Raw genomic sequence first — 19,202 nt, 5'->3', positions numbered from 1 at the left:
ACTGACCAAATGCTGGTAGTTTTTGAAGCTAGGAGATGGCTGCATGGGAGTTAATCATATTCTCTCTACTTTTTAATGTCTGAATTTATCCATAATCTTTTGTTTTATTCTCTAACAGCTAGGATACAGTTTATTGGGGGAATTAAGATGCACTTTGGGATGAAGGCTTGATTTCCATATGATAAATAGCCACTTACATATGTAAGAAGATAATGAAGTCATCTTTCTATTTTTTAAAGGCTCAAATGCGAAAGCCTACTAAATTTCTAGTCTGTAAAACAAGATCAGAGAAGCATATCTCCCATGAGACAAGAGCATTATTAGAGTCATTTTATAGAGTCAGGTAGGCAGAGAGGCTCTCTTTCATCTCTCCACTGGGGCTTACTACATGCACCTCACAGTTGTGACCAGAGAGTACTGTGTATGTGTGTGCACACCCTTAACCCATACGGAGAACTGGACAGGTAACTGCATGTACAACCCATCCTGAAATGTGAATGCCCACAAGGATCACAGCAAGAAGACTCACTGCCCTCCTCACCGTGCTACTGTCAGTGCTCTGACTCAAGAGGTGTGCCAAGAGCGTACCATGGCTAGCTCCTCACCCACTTTCTTGGAAGAAGCCCCCAGGAAAAGGAAAAGGCAGAAGGCCGCACCATGTGATCACTGCTTACAGCGAAAAGGGCTTAAAACTCACCAGATAGAAACATGGATCTGCCTGATATAACAGGAGTAACGTGGGGCCTCCCTCAGTTCCAAACGTCGGCGCTTTTTCTATGTGCTATGCTTTTCATCTGCCTTCCATACAACAGTGCAAGACAAACCCCAGCTCCCCCACCCTGAAATTTTACAATTTTTAGTTTTTCACACATAAAAGGCTTTACTTAATCATATAAAAATGTAGTCCCCAGCTAGCAAATGACTTCCACCTGGAACTTTATAATTTTAAAGAGACAAAGAACTACACGGGAATACCTACTCATTGCACAAACATTACAATACGTGGCATAGTAAGAAACCATGTTCTTTGCAAAATCAAGCTTTTCTTCAGGCTGAGTGTGTGCACACACAAGTTCTGTCCTCTTAAAGGGATTCACAAAGTTGTGTTTTAATGGCCCTACTGCACTGCAGGTGAAGGAAAGCTACCTACCACTTTACTGTGATCCAGCACTTCTCAGCATGTTTGGCCAGGACATGTTACTAGGTGGTCACGTTGGAAAAGACTCCCAGAGCCAAATATATCTGGGAAATGCTACCTCTGCCCCACCTGGCAGTATCTATTACTGTCCCTCTAAACAGGTTTCCTGTAGCACTACCTGGAGAAGCAGTGCTTGATAGCTTTTAAAATTCCTTCTTAACATTCGCTTAGCTTACTGTGCAAGAAAAAAAAACTTACACATAAGTATATAAAAACGATAACTGAGTACATTCAGACTATGAAACACTACTTAGCAATAAAAAGGATTAAACTACTGATACACACAACAACTTAGGTGGCCATTATGCTACTGAAAAAAAGCCAATCTCAAAAGGTTATGTACTATATGATTGCATTTATATAACATTTCTCAAAATGACAAAATTATAGAGACAGAATATAAAGTGGTTGCCAAGGATTAGGGATGGTAGGGGAAGGGTGTCGGTGTGATTCTAAAGGGGTAGCAGGAGGGAGATCCTTGCAGTGATGGCATAATTCTGTATCTTAACTGTGGTGGTGGTTACAAAAATCTATACCATAACATACATTGTGCCAATGGCAATTTCCTGGTTTTGCTACTGTACTATAATTATGTGAGAAATGGAGTGAAGAGTACACCAAAACATCACTGTACTAGCTCTGTAACTTACTGTAAAACAAAAATCATTTCAAAATAAAGTCAAAAAAATCATGTAAATCTATATACACGTACACACAAATGAGGGCACATAAGTCTGGTAAAACTGTTGACTGAACCAATGTCAATTGCCTGGCTTTAATAGCATATAATAAAAATACGAGATATTCCTATTGGGGGATAGATATAAAGAACTTTTCTGTGCATTTTTCTTTGCAACTTCAAAATTTTAAAAATATAAAGTTAATAAAAGCACAGAAACAAAAACAAAACATTCTCATGCACAGATACACACACACATACACATACCTGAAAAATTAGAGAACAGTCTTGTGTAGGAAGAGAATCTGTTTTTCAGCAGCCATTGTTGCGTCTCCTGGATCGTAGCTGAAGGCTGAATTTGCTATTAACAATGAAAATGAACATAAATAAAAGGAACCATTCAAACTGAGAACACTTAAACAATTGACACAGAAAGCCTCGGAGTTTGAAGTAAAAAACACCCAAAAAGAGCATGAGTCTGACTCCAACAATCCAAATAATGACGCAGGCCCTTGTCAGAAACTTAAACATGATACACAATGGGATGCTATTCAGCCATAAAAAAAAGAGAAAAATCATGCAGCTGCTAATGAAATCATCTTTTGCAGCAACATGGACAACATGAACACTTCATTGTCTTAAGTGAAATAAGCCAGGCACAGAAAGACTTATATTCTCACTTATAAGTGAGCTAAAAAATTTGAACACATGAAGGTAGAGGTAAGATAGTGGAAAAATAGGTAACAGAAACTGGGAAGAATGGGTGAGGGATAAGAGACAGGATGAGAAGAACTGGATTAAAGGGTACAAACAAACATACAATAAAATAGAAGAGTAAATTCAATATTTGATAGCAGAGTAGGATGACTATACCTAAAAAAATGTACTGAGGTGATGGACACCCTAAATATCCTGACTTGATTACCACACATTATATACATGTAACAAAACTTCTCACCTACTCCATAAATTTGCACAAAAAAACAAAACTTTAAAATGTAGGACCCTGAAAGCATCAGATAGTTTTTAGTAGAAAGATACTTACTTCACCAGAGGCCTGTGAAGCTCCATCTCCCTGATGATTTGGGGAAGAAGAATTGCTGGGGAGAAAGGAGAAAGCAGGAAATTATGATTTTTCTAATGCATATATGTTTTAATCAAGGCATTAAAAGCTGTTTATGCAAATTTCAAGTAAGGCAACAGTGGGAGAGAGCTATGAAAGTTTGCAACAAAAATGCAAGCACAACAGCTTAGGGTGTGGATATGACGACGAAATAAGACACAGAAGACTGTGTCTTAATTTGTGCCTTCTTCATCTGTTCTAGTAAGAAATTCAAGTTTTGTGAAACAAAAAGGCTTCCCCAACTATCTTCGGGGATGCCAAGGAAAATGAAGGATACACATTAATTTTTTTTGAGACAGAGTCTCGCTTTGTCGCCCAGGCTAGAGTGCAGTGGCGGGATCTCAGCTCACTGCAAGCTCCGCCTCTCAGGTTCACGCCATTCTCCTGCCTCAGCGTCCCGAGTAGCTGGGACTACAGGCGCCCGCCACCGCGCCCGGCTAATTTTTTTGTATTTTTAGTAGAGACGGGGTTTTGCTGTGTTAACCAGGATGGTCTTGATCTCCTGACCTTGTGATCCACCCGCCTTGGCCTCCCAAAGTGCTGGGATTACAGGCGTGAGCCACCACGCCCGGCCTACACATTAATTTTTTAAAGTTAGGGGGAAAAAATACGAAACATCAAATTAGATAAACAGTTGAAAATAATTGCAAAAAAAAAAAAAAAAGAGCTACAAGAAATAGTATAATGATCCTAAGCAAAAATATAAAATTATACTCCTTTAAGTAATACATATATCCAAGATTGATGAGGGTGAATTTCAAGAGAACAAAAGAAATTAACCTGTACCACTATCCTTGTGCTTCTAAGTAAAATGAAATGAAAACTCCACAGGGAATAGGGCTACCTTCTGGCTCTTGAGCACCAACTCCTTTCTTAGCCCCCGTGCCTCAATTGCTTAGGTTTATTATCTTGATTACTTATATCCTTTCTACCCATAAGAACTTAAGCTCCTTCATACGGGGGTCTGTCTGTTTGGTCACTAATGTATCGGAATACTTAGAACAGTGCTGGGAACACAGTGAGTTCTCCAGCCTACTAGTGAGTACATAAACTTACAGCTCACCTTTAAAGCCATAATCATTTTCTAAGATTATTCAGACTGGACTGACGAGGAAACTATTCTAAGCCCTCAGAAATAGTAACCTACTGGTCCTCTGGTCACTCCTCTAAGTTGCTGAGTCCAAGCGTATTTTTCTACTCTTAAAGCATAATAGCCTACATGACACCAAGCTGCCTTCTCAGTTTATCCATCTCCTCAGAGGGAGAGCACATTTTTGCTTGCTTTCTCATCAGACCTTGCCAGCATGACCTGAGAACCTTTTCCTTTGTGGTCTTAGCTTTCATAATTTTCCTCCCCAACAAGAAACTTCCTAAAAAATAGGGAACTTCTGATGTGAACTATTCTGCATCAGTTCTGCAGCAAAGCCCTGGAATGGAAAGCCTCCATGGGGTACCACTGCACCTTCAAGATGCCTAAATGCAGTCTCCTGCTCCCACCCCAAGCTCACTCTAAACTCTTGCCAGTCAAGGCTGGATAACAGAATAAAGAGTCCACCATTTCCATTTCTAAAACCACAGCAAATCTGTAGAAACAGAAAGGTCTTCCCTTAAAGATTCAATTAAAAAAATAGTGTATCTATTGGGAGAGAAAAGAAATACTGCAGAAAATAACCCATTTGATATAAGCATTATAGACAAGAGAATGAACTTAGTAACAAACTGACTTTGTCATTCTCTCTTTACCTATAGACACTATTAATGTTGTCTTTAATCTCACAAAGAATGTATCTTGGCTATATCTTGAAAATGGCCCCTTGTCTACAATTACCATAGTTGTGACTATGTAAGGCACAAGGGGCTTGGAGTAAAAAAGGCTGGTAGGCGAAGAAAAGACAATGATTGTCCTCTGCCACTGAGATACAGGCTATTTCCCCTTACTATTTCCTTCAGGTACAATATAAACAAAAGGCTGCTGTACATGGAGAGATGGGGAAATGAAGGCACATGATTACGCAAACCAGATACCTGTCTGGGACACTGCAAGTGCTCTGCTGTGGGGAGGTGAAAGTGGGCGCTGGGGAAGGGCTGTTATTCACATAGGCTGTGGGGGCATCGGGCCACGGAGAACACTAAGGACAGAAACAGAAATAAATTAATGATATGCTTTTAAAATATGTGGAAGAAATATTTTTGTAATTCACTCACTAGCCAAATGCAAGATTATAAAATGCGAGACAGCTGACATTTATCAAGCAACCTCACAGACACATGTCAAATTTACTTCTGTGTGGCAAAGAAAAGTTTTACCTGCTGTGTGCGTCTAGACACTGATTAAAGACCTAAAGTGATGACAGCAGCAAAAATTTATAAAGGCATTTAAAATATATGCTTAAGTATAATTTGCTTTCAAGAGCTTTCTCCTCCCTCTTTACCAGTATCCTCTTTATCAGTTTCCCAACAGGCACCTATCAAGATTTAAGAATGGCGAAGACAAGAAAGAATTTATAAGCAACATCTGACATCACATGGTGACCTGAAACATGGCTCTGACCTAACTAGTGCTCCTTTTGCCCTCTTCCCCAATGAGCAGCCTCACCAGTACCCATTTGCTTCTTTGATACCTCTAAAGAGTAATAATCCTCAAGACAGACCAGACAGGCCGAGCATCAAAATACATCAACTGTGTACAGTACTGCCTCTCTCTCTCGCTCTCTGTTTTATATTTTCTGGAAGTGTTATGGTAAACTTTAGTATTTTTCAGCTCCAGGCAAAATTCTGACCAGAAACAGAACAAAGACACGGAGATACATGAACTATTACAATTAGGAGAGTTGAAAAAGTCAAAGTCAAAAGCATGCTAAGCATGCCAGGGTAATCTCAAATAGAAGTCTTCAAACTTGACATATAGACATCACATGATGTGATTTCACTGTACAGGTATTCTTTCTAAAAACCAATGGATCTGAGGACTCAGTTTCAAGGGTCCCCTTTCATAATCATCCTTCTCTCATTTTACACAAGAAAGGCATCACATCTAACCATAGCCTTGGGGTTTAAGACTTTCCCAGGCTGGACATGGTGACTCATACCCTTAATCCCAGCACTTTGGGAGGCCAAGGCAGCAGCCCAGGATAGCTCAGGATAGCTTGAGTTCAAGACCAGCTTGGGCAACATAGTGAGACCCTGTTTCTATCAAAAAATAAAAACAATAAAATAAACATGAGGCTGGGCGCAGTGGCTCACGCCTGTAATCCCAACACTCTGGGAGGCTGAAGCAGGTGGATCACAAGGTCAGGAGATTGAGACCATTCTGGCTAACATGGTGAAACCCCATCTCTACTGAAAATACAAAAACTTAGTTGGGCATAGTGGCGCACGCCTGTAATCCCAGCTACTCGGGAGGCTGAGGCAGGAGAATCGCTTGAACCCGGGAGGTGGAGGTTGCAGTGAGCTGAGAACATGCCATTGCACTCCCGCCTGGGTGACAGAGTGAGATTCCATCTCAAAAATAATAAAAAATAAATAAATAAATAAATAAATAAAATGAAGAAAGACTCTCTCAAAGCCAAGCTAAAGACACTAGGATTTAAAAAAAAAAAAAAAATAGCCAGGTGTGGTGGTGCACACCTGTAGTCACAGCTACTTGGGAGTCTGAGACAGGAGAATCACTTGAATCCGGGAAGGGGAGGCTGCAGTGAGCCATGACTGCACCACTGCACTCCCACTTGGATAACACAGTGAGACCCCCATCTTGAAAAAAAGAAAAGTACATAACTCCAATGACTAAGTTTTTCTGTAAATAAGGTGATTTTCAGGCCGGGCGCGGTGGCTCAAGCCTGTAATCCCAGCACTTTGGGAGGCCGAGACGGGTGGATCACAAGGTCAGGAGATCGAGACCATCCTGGCTAATCCGGTGAAACCCCGTCTCTACTAAAAAATAGAAAAAACTAGCCGGGCGAGGTGGCAGGTGCCTGTAGTCCCAGCTACTCCGGAGGCTGAGGCAGGAGAATGGCATAAACCCGGGAGGCGGAGCTTGCAGTGAGCTGAGATCTGGCCACTGCACTCCAGCCTGGGCGACAGAGCGAGACTCCTTCTCAAAAAAAAAAAAAGGTGATTTTCAACTATTTGCTATCAAAATAATTCAGGAGGCCCTATTGTCAACTGACATATATTGAAATAATCTAGTAGATCACACAAAAATGTCCCTGGGATTTTTGACAGATGATTCAAAAGGACTTCCAGGACCTAAATGGCATTGCTGAAAGAAAAAACAAAATTTCTCATATCTATAAAATTCTAGAAGTTAATTCTACTCTGTCTCATCATTCAAGATGCACTTCCAATAATATTTCTATTTTTACATTTAATAAATTTTCATCAAAATCTGTAGGATTTGTTGTTTTGATAAATTGGTACTAATAAGTTTTAAATATCTTGACCGAGTTAAGACGCTATGGTCATAGCAAATTTTAAAAATTAAATTTCAATTTATGTAAATTTGTTGAAAGGTAATTTTTTTGGGGTGATCATTTAAAAATTTCAGTTTGGTCATCTGAAGCCTCAGGAAGAAAAAATAAAAATAAATAAGAAAAAAATTTCTAAAGATTTTCAGGCATAAAACTATGTCATATTAAGATAAAATTTAAAGGGAGTGAATTAGAAACATGAGACCAAGAAGGAAGAAAAGAGTAAAATTTTGGATTTAATGAATTTTTTGAATGAACAATAGCAGTGGTCAAACTGCTATGGCATTTAGATTCCACAGGATGCACCTCAAGAGTAATGTTACAATTTTATCTTAAATTGTAAATACAAATCGCCACCATGCCAGAACATTGCTTCCTTTGCAGCTATTTAAATTTATGATGAGAAATTTTATGATGAAAACTTTCAGATGTCAATCTGGAAAGGTGCAAGAGTATCCTTTCTCAAAATTCTTTTGAGGCCAGGCATGATGGCTCATGCCTATAATCCCAGCACTTTCGGAGGCCAAGGTGGGAGTATCATTCTGAGGCCAGGAGTTGGAGATCAGCCTGAGGAACACAGCAACCTGTCTCAACAAAAATAAAATTTAAAAAGTACTCAGGCATGGTAGTGTGTGCCTGTAGGCCTAGCTACTCAGGAGGCTGAGATGGAAGCATCACTTGAGCTAAGGAGTTTGAGGCTGCAGTGAACTTTGATCACACTACTGCACTCCAGGCCCAGATGACTAGGCAAGACACTGTCTCTAAAAAAATTTTAAAATTATTTTGAGTAGGTAAGTGTCAAGACCACTGGTGTAATGGAGCTAAGAAACTGTGAAGCACACTGAGGGCAGAAATTAAGTCTCACCAATGGTTACAGGGGCTTGAAACGCTTGTCTGACATCCATCAAAAGCAATGGATACATGGAAAATAATCTCAACTACCCAATTATTTATCCCCTTAAAAATAAGAAAAATGACTGCAGACTTATTAGTTCTATTACCAGTCAACTTTCAAAAAAGAAATCTAATTTAGCTGGAGAGCTTTGAATAAACTTATTGCATGGCATACCAACTTTGCTATAAAATACATTTTACACAACAATGCCCATTCTTTTAAAAGTACGGCCTTTTAAGCCAGGTGAGATGGCACACACACACCTGTGGTCCAACTACTCAGAGGTCTGAGGCAGGAAGACTGCTTGAGGAGTTGGAGGCCAGCCTTGGCAACACAGCAAAAGCCCATCTCAAAAAAAAAAAAAAAAAAAAAAAAAACCAAAACAAAAAACTAGACCCTTGTTTTTCTTTCCATCTTACAAAGTATCACCTCCTCAGTTTACACTGTTTGATAAACCCAAGACCCTGTGAGCTGACTAGCAAATCTAATCATGGGCATCACACACTGTCGCCTCACCTCTACTATCTGAAAGATTTTCCTGCTGCAACATCCCCTCCACACGTAAAATATAACACAGCATAACATGCACATATAAATAATGTAAACCATTTAATATTAAAAGTATCAAGTCTCTCTAAACTTTTGGTAATTATTGCCAGCCATTTGAAGAAATGAAGTCATCAAAAAGCTTCAAGTTAGCATGGCAGAGTAATGTAGAAACACCAAGTTTACCAAAACTCCATAAAAATTTGCTTTTAGGTATTTAGATTCTTCTAACATTCGAAAAGCAAGCAATGGTGCAGTGCCTATGCTCCTGAAGATAGTCTGTAATTCATAATGGTGCCAGCAATGCCTGGCCTGCGCTCATAGTTATGGTTTCAGTACACCATGAACACAGTCCCTCCCCAGGTAAAGAATGATCACCCATTTTAGGCTGTAGAAATTGGCAGTCATCATTTGAGCCAATCATATACAGCTCAGAGATGAAGACCAACAGACACACTAAGAGTTTTATTGTACAGCATCTCCTGGTAACCAGTAGTGACTATTCAGTGTGGGACCATTTCATTCGGCATCTTTTCGACTCTAACAGTAAATCTGGATATCCCTTTTTACTGAAAGCCAACTGTAACAAGACAAAAACTCTATGAAACGTTGGCCTTCCTTTGTAGAAATTTGAAGAAACATGAAATTCTGCAAACTTTCTTTTTTAAGGGATCAATCTATACCCTGCTTTTTTAAAAACAGGTTTTCAAAATGAGCTCTAACCACCCCTAGAAGCATCTGAACAAAATCAAATACAGCCAGGGCAGCAAGCAATACACGACGAAGATGTGAAATCCCAGGCCAGTGAACTGCTGACGTTTTGCATACTTCAGACTTGAGTTAAGAATCATTAAGAATTTACCAACAGTTTTCCCATCTTCAGATTACATCTGGGCTATAATGAATTTCTTTTATTTAGGAATTACCAGAACCCACTTCTTTACTAGTTAAATGGTTTATAACAGGAGAGGAAAAGTGAGTTACCAGAATCCCCCCGCACAAAGAAGTTTACTAAGAACCATTGGTGGGTCTTCAGCTGGGAAATCAGAAAAGGATAAAAACAAAATTGCTGTGGTGGGTGTTTTAGGAAAGAATATACAGCTGTTTTAACAATCTTTGATTCGATTTTTTTTTTTTTAAAAAAAGCCCAGTTAAAGAAAATGTAATGTGCGCTTCCAGTGGCACTAGGATGAGTACAATTTCAATTTCATTGCATAGAGAAGCACTAAAACATTTTTATTCAATACTATAATTGGAAATGAGTTTCTTGTGATAGTGCTTGTGACAGTAACATTCAAAGTCTACATTTAACCACAGTAATTGTGATATGTGTAAGAGTGAAAAATCCTCTGGCACTTTAATAGTGCAAAGACTGCAACAGTGAATACAGCAGTCATGAATACATATGATGACAATTATTTTAAATGATTCTTTAATGTTCTGTGTTTACATTTACTGAAGGTATGTAGCTGATCTAAGTTTGCAAAGCAGGATCATCCTTTGTGGACTAATAGATGAAGAGTCATGTCATAAAATAAAGATTTGCTATACTTAACCGGACAAACCACATATTCAACCAGATGACCCTGACTGCATATTGAGGGGGACCCAGGTCTAAGTGTAGCAAGGTACACTACTTTGGCCCGAAGCATTAATTCGCAATGCAAGTGCCAAGAAGAAACATGAATCCCATCAGTTTTTTTCTTCTACCAGTGCTGCCAAACAGGCTTTTAGAAGCATAGACAGACACACATTTTTATGCTACATGCAGAAAAATGTGACAAAGAACTGCACGTGTTAATGTCAAGCTTGCTGCCATCATCTAACTGTCCACGAAATTTTCTTATCAAGTATACATATGAGAAAGCAAGACCCTTTTCAGTTACACAAAAATAATAGCTAATTTACTAAAGAAAGTATTTTCAATTAATTTCAGTGCTCTTGAAGGAGGTATGTGTGTGGAGGAGAGAGAGGGAGGGAAGGAGGAAGGGAAGGAGTCAGGGAGGGAATACACATCTCTGAGTGTCTTTTTTTCCCTCCAAAACCACCCAATATGGTCAACATTGTTTTTTGCTTTGTTTTAAAGTGTTAGATTTAGGAAATTTTCCTCAGTGAGGAACAAACAGAAGCAGGAAGTCTAAACAAAAGCAAATTAAATCAAGACATGGACATCAAAAACAATTTTGGCTTTACTTTGCGGTGGAAGTTGGTCCTATATCTAACACTGCACAAGGTTTCTTGCACAATGAAAAGAGAAGCAGAAGTCCCTTACACTGCCTCGCTTTGCCAGAGAATCACCGTAGTCTGCTGGCAAAGTCCGCTTGCTGGACTTTTTCTGCTCATGTTCAACTGCATCTTCAATTATAGGCTCAAGCCTCATCTGGACAAACACCAAAGATTGGGATCAATGTCTTTTCATTATACAAAGAAAGATCTAACACCCTGTTTCATGTCTCTTCAGTCCAATTAAACAAATGTATGACTAACAGGATTCAAAGTTAAAGAAAATGCAAAACCCCAGCAGTGACAAAAATTGGACTTTCTAGGCCCCAACTTAAGTCTCTTGCCAACTTCAAAGTTTTTAAGGTCTGTTTCTAAGACCTCATTGGGATTTCAGCATCTTCATTTAAGATCCCACCCAGGAAACAGTCTAACAAAATCCCCAAATTTAAACATTTTCCCCACAAATTTCACAAACAATAACGTGTCAAACTGCCACCCAATCTTCCCCAACCCTTTTGTAGCAAAACTCATCTTGGAAATAGACTAATATGCAACCTTTGCTTCTCTTCCAAAACCAAATGCTGCACTACATTACCTCTGTGAGGATTGTGGTATCATAGGACGGCTGATACTTTTCTTTTTCATGAGCTGTTCTCTTCTCCATCTTCTCTCGGTCAGTTTTTTGTTTCCTGTCTGCACCTTTAGGCTTAAAAACAAAGTATACTATTTCATCCATCAGGTTGCAGACACACAGCTTTATAGGCAAAACTGAGCCTTAATTACGGAAAACCGGGTTCTCTCTCTTACCTTAAAAACTTTGATTTGGCAGCTAGCTGAGTGTAGATGATCTGTGTATTCCCCGTTTTCGTTCTGCTTAAATGTGTCAACCTGGATCCTAAAGGGCACTCCCTTTTCACCTCCGTGCTTCCGTGGAGTAAATTCTGTGCTGATGCAGTGTACCTATAAAACGATTCAGGCTGAAATGGATTCAAAGACCTACCACTGGTTATTTTTCTATTTTGTTCCCTCTTGAGTGACCTGACACCACTATAAATTCAAGATCCTTTAAAATAAACTCATCACACATACTAGCCAAATTATCTATGAACCTCTCTAATTGTTTTTAAGATATGGCTTCCCTCTCACAAATCCAGCTGAGCCTCTCCAGACTTTCTGAGCTCTTGCCCATCACAATGCCTCTCCTCTAATGCAGGACTTGACTCCAATCAGGGGTACAACACTACAGTAGCTTCCTATGTATACTGCCCACCTCCACCTGGGACTGTCTGCTAATCTCAGACCCAGGGTCCTAAGCCCTGTTCAATCCACAGCAATCTTCACCTCATCATTTAGAGCTTCTGTTGTTTGTCCTCTACTGCCATTAGCCCTGCTCTACCCAGCCAACTATCTTACTGCCGTTCCTACAGACACTAATTTGTGATACTTTGCCTGGGGAAATTTCATAGTCCAGAAAGCCCACTACCCATAGTATTCTGTATCCATCTAAACTCTTTGGTCAACTCTTCAAAGACTATTCAGGATCCAGACGGCAATACTCATCCTTCTACCACTCCTGCCCTGTCTCCTAATACCCACCTGGATGACATCCTTAGGGTTTCACACAGAGTTAACAGCAAGACCTTGGTCATTTCTGACTGCTACACATCCCCTCTTCTAATGACTCACTATTAAAACTGATCTCTGCAATATGACAATACAACCTGAGATGTAAAGCCAGGTCTTGTATCAGTCTGATTTACTACATAACTAGTTGCCTTATAGACAAACACCAACAGTATGAGTTTATATCAATATTTGGCTGATATAAACCATGCCCCCAGTGATTTAACTGATGGAGAATAATATTGGTAGAATACCAAAAGGCAAAATACAAGTTATTTTTTACAGTTCATGCAAAGCATAGCTTGTGTAGGCTGGTCAGCCAGTAAGTGGTTTTCCTCTTGTATATATTACCTACCTGGTAGTTTAAATTTCACCACATACAAATTTGAACATTCTGGGTATTAGAATTACTATTTTTTTAAAATACAGAATAATGATATTATAGTTACTTTTAAAAAATCATCTCTTAGAGACATGATATTTATGGATGAAATAGTATGTCTGAAACTTGCTTTAAAGTACTCTAACAGGCTGGGCATGGTGGCTCACACCTGTAATCCCAGCACTTTAGGAGGACAAGGCAGGCGGATCACTTGAGGTCAGGAGCTCAAGACCAGTCTGACCAACATGGTGAAACCCCCATCTCTACTAAAAATACAAAAATCAGTCAGGCATTGTGGTGCACACCTGTAATCCCAGCTACTCGGTAGGCTGAGAGATAAGAATCGCTTGAATCTGGGAGGCAGAGATTGCAGTGAGCCAAGATCAAGCCACTGTATTCCAGCCTGGATGACAGAATGAGACTCCATCTCAAAAAACAAACAAACAAACAAAAAACAGTGCTCCAACAATAAAAGGGGGAAGAAACTACAAAAAACTGCTAAAGCCAGGTGACAGTTACATGGACAATTAATCATCATTATTATCCTATTTGTAGAGGTTTGAATTTTTCAGTATTAGAATGTTTTTAAAATAATGCTTGAAGGAATTTTAAAACCTCAATCTTTTTTCAATTGTATCCTCTTAAATGGCAACTTTTGTTCAAGAGAAACACATCTCATGAAAAACAGACATTTTCATTATTGGGACTACTAGTGGTAAAAATAACATTTGAATAATGCTTTCCATATCATAGAATGTCTTCATATATGTTAGTTTAAAATAGGATGAACTTACTAGATTAAACCTAACTATCTATATAGAAAGACACTACAACATAGTTTACAAATAGGCATTTCAAGGAAATGATACTGTATCAAAAATTCAATCCTGCCATGACCTAAACAACTAGGTTAGTATGCTTCTAATAATGTAAAAATCCAAACCTGAATGAAAGCAGAGGTGCGTTTTGCTGGGTCCCACAGAAATTCAACCGCATTTAACTGGCTTGGATTTGTCCTTGTGTCAATTATTCCCACAGACATTGGAATATCTATGTTTTAAAAAGAAGTTACATAAAAACTCATCCACTTTAAATAACTTAAAAACTTACAACCTATTATATTCTAATGAAATAATTGTAACTGCTTTGAACTCTGTCCTTCAATGGTCTCCATGATCAACTTCCTCAACATGGAAACCTACCCTAAACAAGTATCATAGTTTCCCCTACCATGGTTTGTATTTCATTTTTTTAAGAATATGATAAGGCTGAGCGCGATGGCTCACGCCTGTAATCCCAGCACTTTGGGAGGCCAAGGCAGGCGGATCACCTGAGCTCAGGAGTTTGGTATCAGCCTGGCCAACATGGTGAAACCCCATCTCTACTAAAAATACAAAAATTAGCCGGATGCAGTGGCACATGCCTGTAGTCCCAGCTACTCAAAAGGCTGAGGCACAAGAATCGCTTGAACCCAGGAGGTAGAGGTTGCAGTGAGTCAAGATCATGCCACTGCACTCCAGCCTGGGTGACAGAGCAAAACTCCATCTCAAAAAAAAAAAAAGAAAAGATGGTACCAGTTTACAATTAAATGGTTTCAAAATCGTAGAATTCCAGGTTCACATTAGTTTAGCACCAAAAAGTTACTTGACTCTTTAACTATACAACAACTCTCTCGGTTCTTTATAATACAAGGATGGGAAAAAAATAAAAAGAAAAAAATGTATACATGCATACATATATATATGTGTGTGTATGTATATATGGAAAACAACTCTAAAGACACAAGATCCTAGCCAGGCATGGTGGCACATGCCTGCAATCCCAGCTACTCGGGAGGCTAAGGCAGGAAAATCACTTGAAGACGGGAGGTGGAGGCTGCAGTGAGCCAAGATCGTGCCACTGCACTTCATCCTGGGTGAGAGAGCAAGGCTCTGTCTCAAAAAAAAAAAAAAAAAAGACAAGACATAAAATCCACAAACACCAAAACTTTCCCCACACAAGTAATTCATGATGCCCACATAACACATTACTGGGCATAGCTAAACAATGCCCTCATCTCCATGGTCTTTTGATCACTGCCTGTACCTAAATCAAGAAGTCTGTCTCCTGGGCGATTCCACTTCCATCCTTCAAGTTGTTGATGCTCTGTATATTGTAGCCGTCTGTCATGGAATACAACCCTTATGATGCTCTGTGGAATAAGTGGGGAAAATGAGTACTTTTAAACTGCTCCAGCTAAAATGCAGGACCATTTCTACTTCTTATGTGTTAACCCATAGCAGTAGAACATACACAACCAGATTCTGTTTTAAACATTCCATAAGTGAACTCTTTTGCCCTTGGATACCTGGATTACGGTACAATTACTTGGTGCAAAGAATTATAACTCAGAAATTAAAATTATAAATAAAATGGTAACTTACGTATTGATTTGATAAAATAATTTGTTATTACAATTCAAAATTAAGGTTCTTCCCACTAAAATTAATGAGCAAGAATTATATTCCTATAAAGAAAATACCAGATGCATACAGGAGTTATTAAAAATGAAAAGACAGAGACAGAGAAACCCAGGCACAATGGTAAAACTTTGTTAATTTAAAATAACAGTTAACAATTGAGTTTTTTTGGCTGGGTGTGGTGGCTCATGCCTGTAATCCCAACACTTTGGGAGACCGAGGAGGGCAGATCAGGAGGTCAGGAGATCGAGACCATCCTGGCTAACATGGTAAAACCTTGTCTCTACTAAAAACATAAAAAATTAGCCGGGCGTGGTGGTGGGCACCTGTAGTCCCAGTAGCCAATTAAAAGTAGCAATTTTTTTCTTTGAGATAGTTTAAAAAAGAGGCCAATGTGGGAGAAATTTATAGGGCTCAGTGGCTGCTTTATTCCATGCCCATCTTCCTCACCTGCACCCACACCTGCAGGGCCTGCCCAACCCATTACCCAGCACCCACTTCACACCTGACCACAGCAAAGCTCTCATAGTGATGGTGCGTAGGCTAGTGGTGGCCCCTAAGACACCAGTGCCAGCGGTTCACATTTGCTAGCCAGCTTGTCTCCAGACAAAAGTACAGCACAGAAAATATCACAATTCTAATTGTTCCATATTCGGTGAGAACCATACTAAATACACATACTCAGATGATAACAGTATGAGAATACAGATATTAGACTTCAGAGCTTTACTAAGCCCCATTCTAGGTCAGACTAAAATACTAAAGAAGATAAAAGGAGGATCAAAGTTAGGAAATTACAAGATATGTAAGAAAAATTCTAGCATTGTATAGCTCTTTTAAAATTTGTCTAGCAGGTTTTCCAGTTTCTACCAGAAAACCCTACCCAAAAAAGAATGGAAAGGAAAAAAGGAAGGAAAGAAAAGGAAGGGAAGAAGGGAGAGAAAAAGAGAGGGAGAAGGGAGGGAGAGAGGAAAGGAACTTCTTAAATGAAACGGGGAGAAAAATCTCATTATCTGAAAGTTCTCCCTAAAAGGAGATTGACTACATTTTCAGAACTAGCAACATGTGATGGGGCCCTAACAATAAGACTGAAAGAAAAAAACAGAACAAAAAAAGACGAAAACAGAACAATCAGAGAAAGCACATTGCTAAATATGTTCAGCACATTCAAGAAGTTCCAAAGCACCTCTGCAAACCTATCACTTGATCCCTAAGGTTCCCCCCAAGATTTAAGTAGCATAGTCGAAGATCCTAGGGCCAGTAAATAAAACTCTAGAAGTTTAAAGCATATTTTAGGGACTCTCTAGCTAAAAAAAGGATGTGATTTCCAAGAAATTCATCCTGCAGTCTTTGATAGCAGCAGACAGTAGCTCTTAATCCCAGACAAGCTTACAGAATATAACTGAATGCCTGGCACATCCACCAAAAATCATGCAGCTGGCTTATCAAAGATGAAGCCAATGTAAAGTGCTTTAAAAATTAACTCTTTTCAATCAGTGAGCTAAATATTTAGATACTGATGCCTTCAGAATAAGTGGAATATACTTGTCTAGTATACTAACACTTAACTAGTGTTGTGTCAGCGAAACATTTATTGTGCATTTATAAGTTAATGGTTTTGTTACTAACAGTAGTTCATTATGTCATAATGAGGTATCACTTTTCCCTTTATTTACTTGCACTAATTTTATGTATTAAATGTTTTTACATGTTTTAATTTGCAAGTAAATACAAGGAAGTTGAACTTAAAAGCAGTTATACAACTTAACCCTGCTATTCCAAGTTAATCTGACAGGTATTTCAACCAGCTTGCCAAAATATTTTAAGCATTAGGTATCACCTATCAGAGTAATTATTCCTAAATCCTACCACCTATTCAGGGAACTGCCCTGGAAAGCCAGCCTGTCTCCACTGATAAATGACAAAGACAATTGTTTCAGAATTGATTTTCTTCAATGCCTTGATGGACACTGAATTTTGGCATTTGGTCTGGATGTCAAAGTTTGTTATATTTTCCTCAGAACACTGAATGGTCATGAATGAGGAACTGAGTTAAAATTACGAATTAGTAAATTCTATAATCCAGCATACACAAAAAAAGCACAAGGGGGAATAGATGAAACAAGACTGGTAAATTGTGGAGCATGTTGAAGTTGGCAGGAGAACTTATAAGAACTCATGATATATACCAGATATATTTATTATATACCACCATATGATGGATATATGTGGATTCATTGTACCATTTTCTTTACTTCTGGGTATGTTCAAATTTTACCATAATAAAATATTTTAAAAATTGTTCTAACATTTTTGGATCCAGTTTTAAAGACCTCAATATAGGGCCCATCAAATCCTACTAAATTTTATTATGGAGTTTACAATTAAAACAACTTTCCAACTCTTTTACACTGATACATTTAAACAAACAAACAAAAAAAACCCAGCATCTTACATGTGATGAGGCCCTAACAATAAGACAAAAAGAAAAAAAAAAAAAAACCACACAGAACAAAGAAAGACAAAAACAGAACAATCAGAGAAAGCACACTGCTGAATATGTTCTGCACATTCAAGAAGTTCCAAAGCACCTTTGGTAACCTATCATTTGATCCTCAAGTAACCTTCCAGGTGCCCTCCAGGTACTGGGCAGCTGGCTTTCCCAGACATGCCACATTAGTTAACACACCAAATTTAGATTGCCTGAATCCAATTCCCACCACAAGGCTGCCCTTCCCATGTTTACCCACCAAAAAGGCAGATCCACAGAGGGCAGTGTCTTTCCAATAGGATGCCCCTCCACACTGAGGGCCCAGCAGCACCTGGGCCCTGACATGCCACTCTGTGGGGAGATGGAAGGATCAAGAGAACTTGTCTCTTGCTAACACGTAGTCACATGAGGTTTCACCTTTCCCCAATTAAGATTCTTTCATTAACCCTGCCCTGTAATGCTATGGAATTTATAACTAGCCATGATGTATGATGGATACAGGCGAGGAGGGGCTGGGGGCAGGGATGGTTCTGAAGATATATCCTAAAAGAACAGGTTAGCTGGAAAACAGCTATGCCTCCTACATCTAGGATGACTGACATCTTAATTCAGATACATGGGTAGGGTGAACAGAGATTTCAATTTTTTAAATGAAATTTTACAAGGTAAAGGATTTTTTAAAGTTTTATGCCAACACTGACATTCTTCCCCATATTATCTTTTACTTTTAGAGAGGCTTATAGTTTTTTGTTGTGGTGGTGAGTTTTTTACCCCATAACTGCAACTAACTTTTCTATTGTTCCTTGATTTCCAAGGGTCTTTCACAATTACTCTACCCAATAATGGCTATAATTCCCATTTTACAGGTGAATAAACAAAATATAGCTCAAAAAGTTAAAAAGTTGTAATACAACAATTATTGAAGTGAAATTAATTTTTTTAAAACAAAAACTCATTCAATCACAGCAATATCCATTTGGGAATTAAAATGGACTGTCCTTACCTTTACTAATTTTCCACTGATCTCAGGCATATCACCCATTTTCCGATTATCCAGCATCCGAATTTCGTAAGACTGACCTATTTAAAGAAATTGTGTATAAAAAACAATCCTTAT

The 19,202-nt window shown here is 38.8% G+C and overlaps 2 protein-coding genes and 1 non-coding gene across 7 annotated transcripts in view; 2 read left to right on the top strand and 1 right to left on the bottom strand.

The window, feature by feature from the left end:
* The window catches only part of LOC105470931 (F-box and leucine rich repeat protein 2), a 127,624-nt gene extending 121,214 nt beyond the window's left edge, over positions 1-6,410 (top strand). The window contains exon 16 of the transcript XR_980881.2: positions 5,451-6,410. The gene's annotated coding sequence lies outside the window, so the exon portion shown is untranslated. The remainder of the gene's footprint in view (positions 1-5,450) is intronic.
* LOC105470932 (upstream binding protein 1) overlaps positions 1-19,202 on the bottom strand; it is a 54,916-nt gene that overhangs the window by 9,663 nt on the left and 26,051 nt on the right. For 3 of the 5 annotated variants that reach the window (XR_011619568.1, XM_011723275.2, XM_011723277.3), the window contains exons 3-11: positions 19,089-19,165; positions 15,221-15,326; positions 14,079-14,185; positions 11,938-12,090; positions 11,726-11,836; positions 11,180-11,287; positions 5,026-5,129; positions 2,923-2,977; positions 2,145-2,238 (exon numbers count right to left, since the gene is read on the bottom strand). Coding sequence is in view for 4 of the 5 variants with exons in the window: in XM_011723275.2 (XP_011721577.1) it covers positions 2,145-2,238; positions 2,923-2,977; positions 5,026-5,129; positions 11,180-11,287; positions 11,726-11,836; positions 11,938-12,090; positions 14,079-14,185; positions 15,221-15,326; positions 19,089-19,165 (915 nt within the window). In the remaining variant the exon portion in view is untranslated. The remainder of the gene's footprint in view (positions 1-2,144; positions 2,239-2,922; positions 2,978-5,025; positions 5,130-11,179; positions 11,288-11,725; positions 11,837-11,937; positions 12,091-14,078; positions 14,186-15,220; positions 15,327-19,088; positions 19,166-19,202) is intronic. The other 2 variants (XM_011723276.2, XM_011723278.3) reach the window with 1 other exon arrangement.
* LOC112424794 (U7 small nuclear RNA) lies at positions 16,416-16,476 on the top strand. Its single transcript, XR_003015733.1, has one exon. It is a non-coding gene; the product is annotated as a U7 small nuclear RNA (small nuclear RNA).

The sequence above is a fragment of the Macaca nemestrina genome, chromosome 2 (assembly GCF_043159975.1).
Source record: "Macaca nemestrina isolate mMacNem1 chromosome 2, mMacNem.hap1, whole genome shotgun sequence".
Classification (NCBI taxonomy): Eukaryota; Metazoa; Chordata; class Mammalia; order Primates; family Cercopithecidae; genus Macaca; species Macaca nemestrina.
Note: the sequence above shows the minus strand (reverse complement) of the source record. Positions and strands in the feature narration are given on the sequence as shown.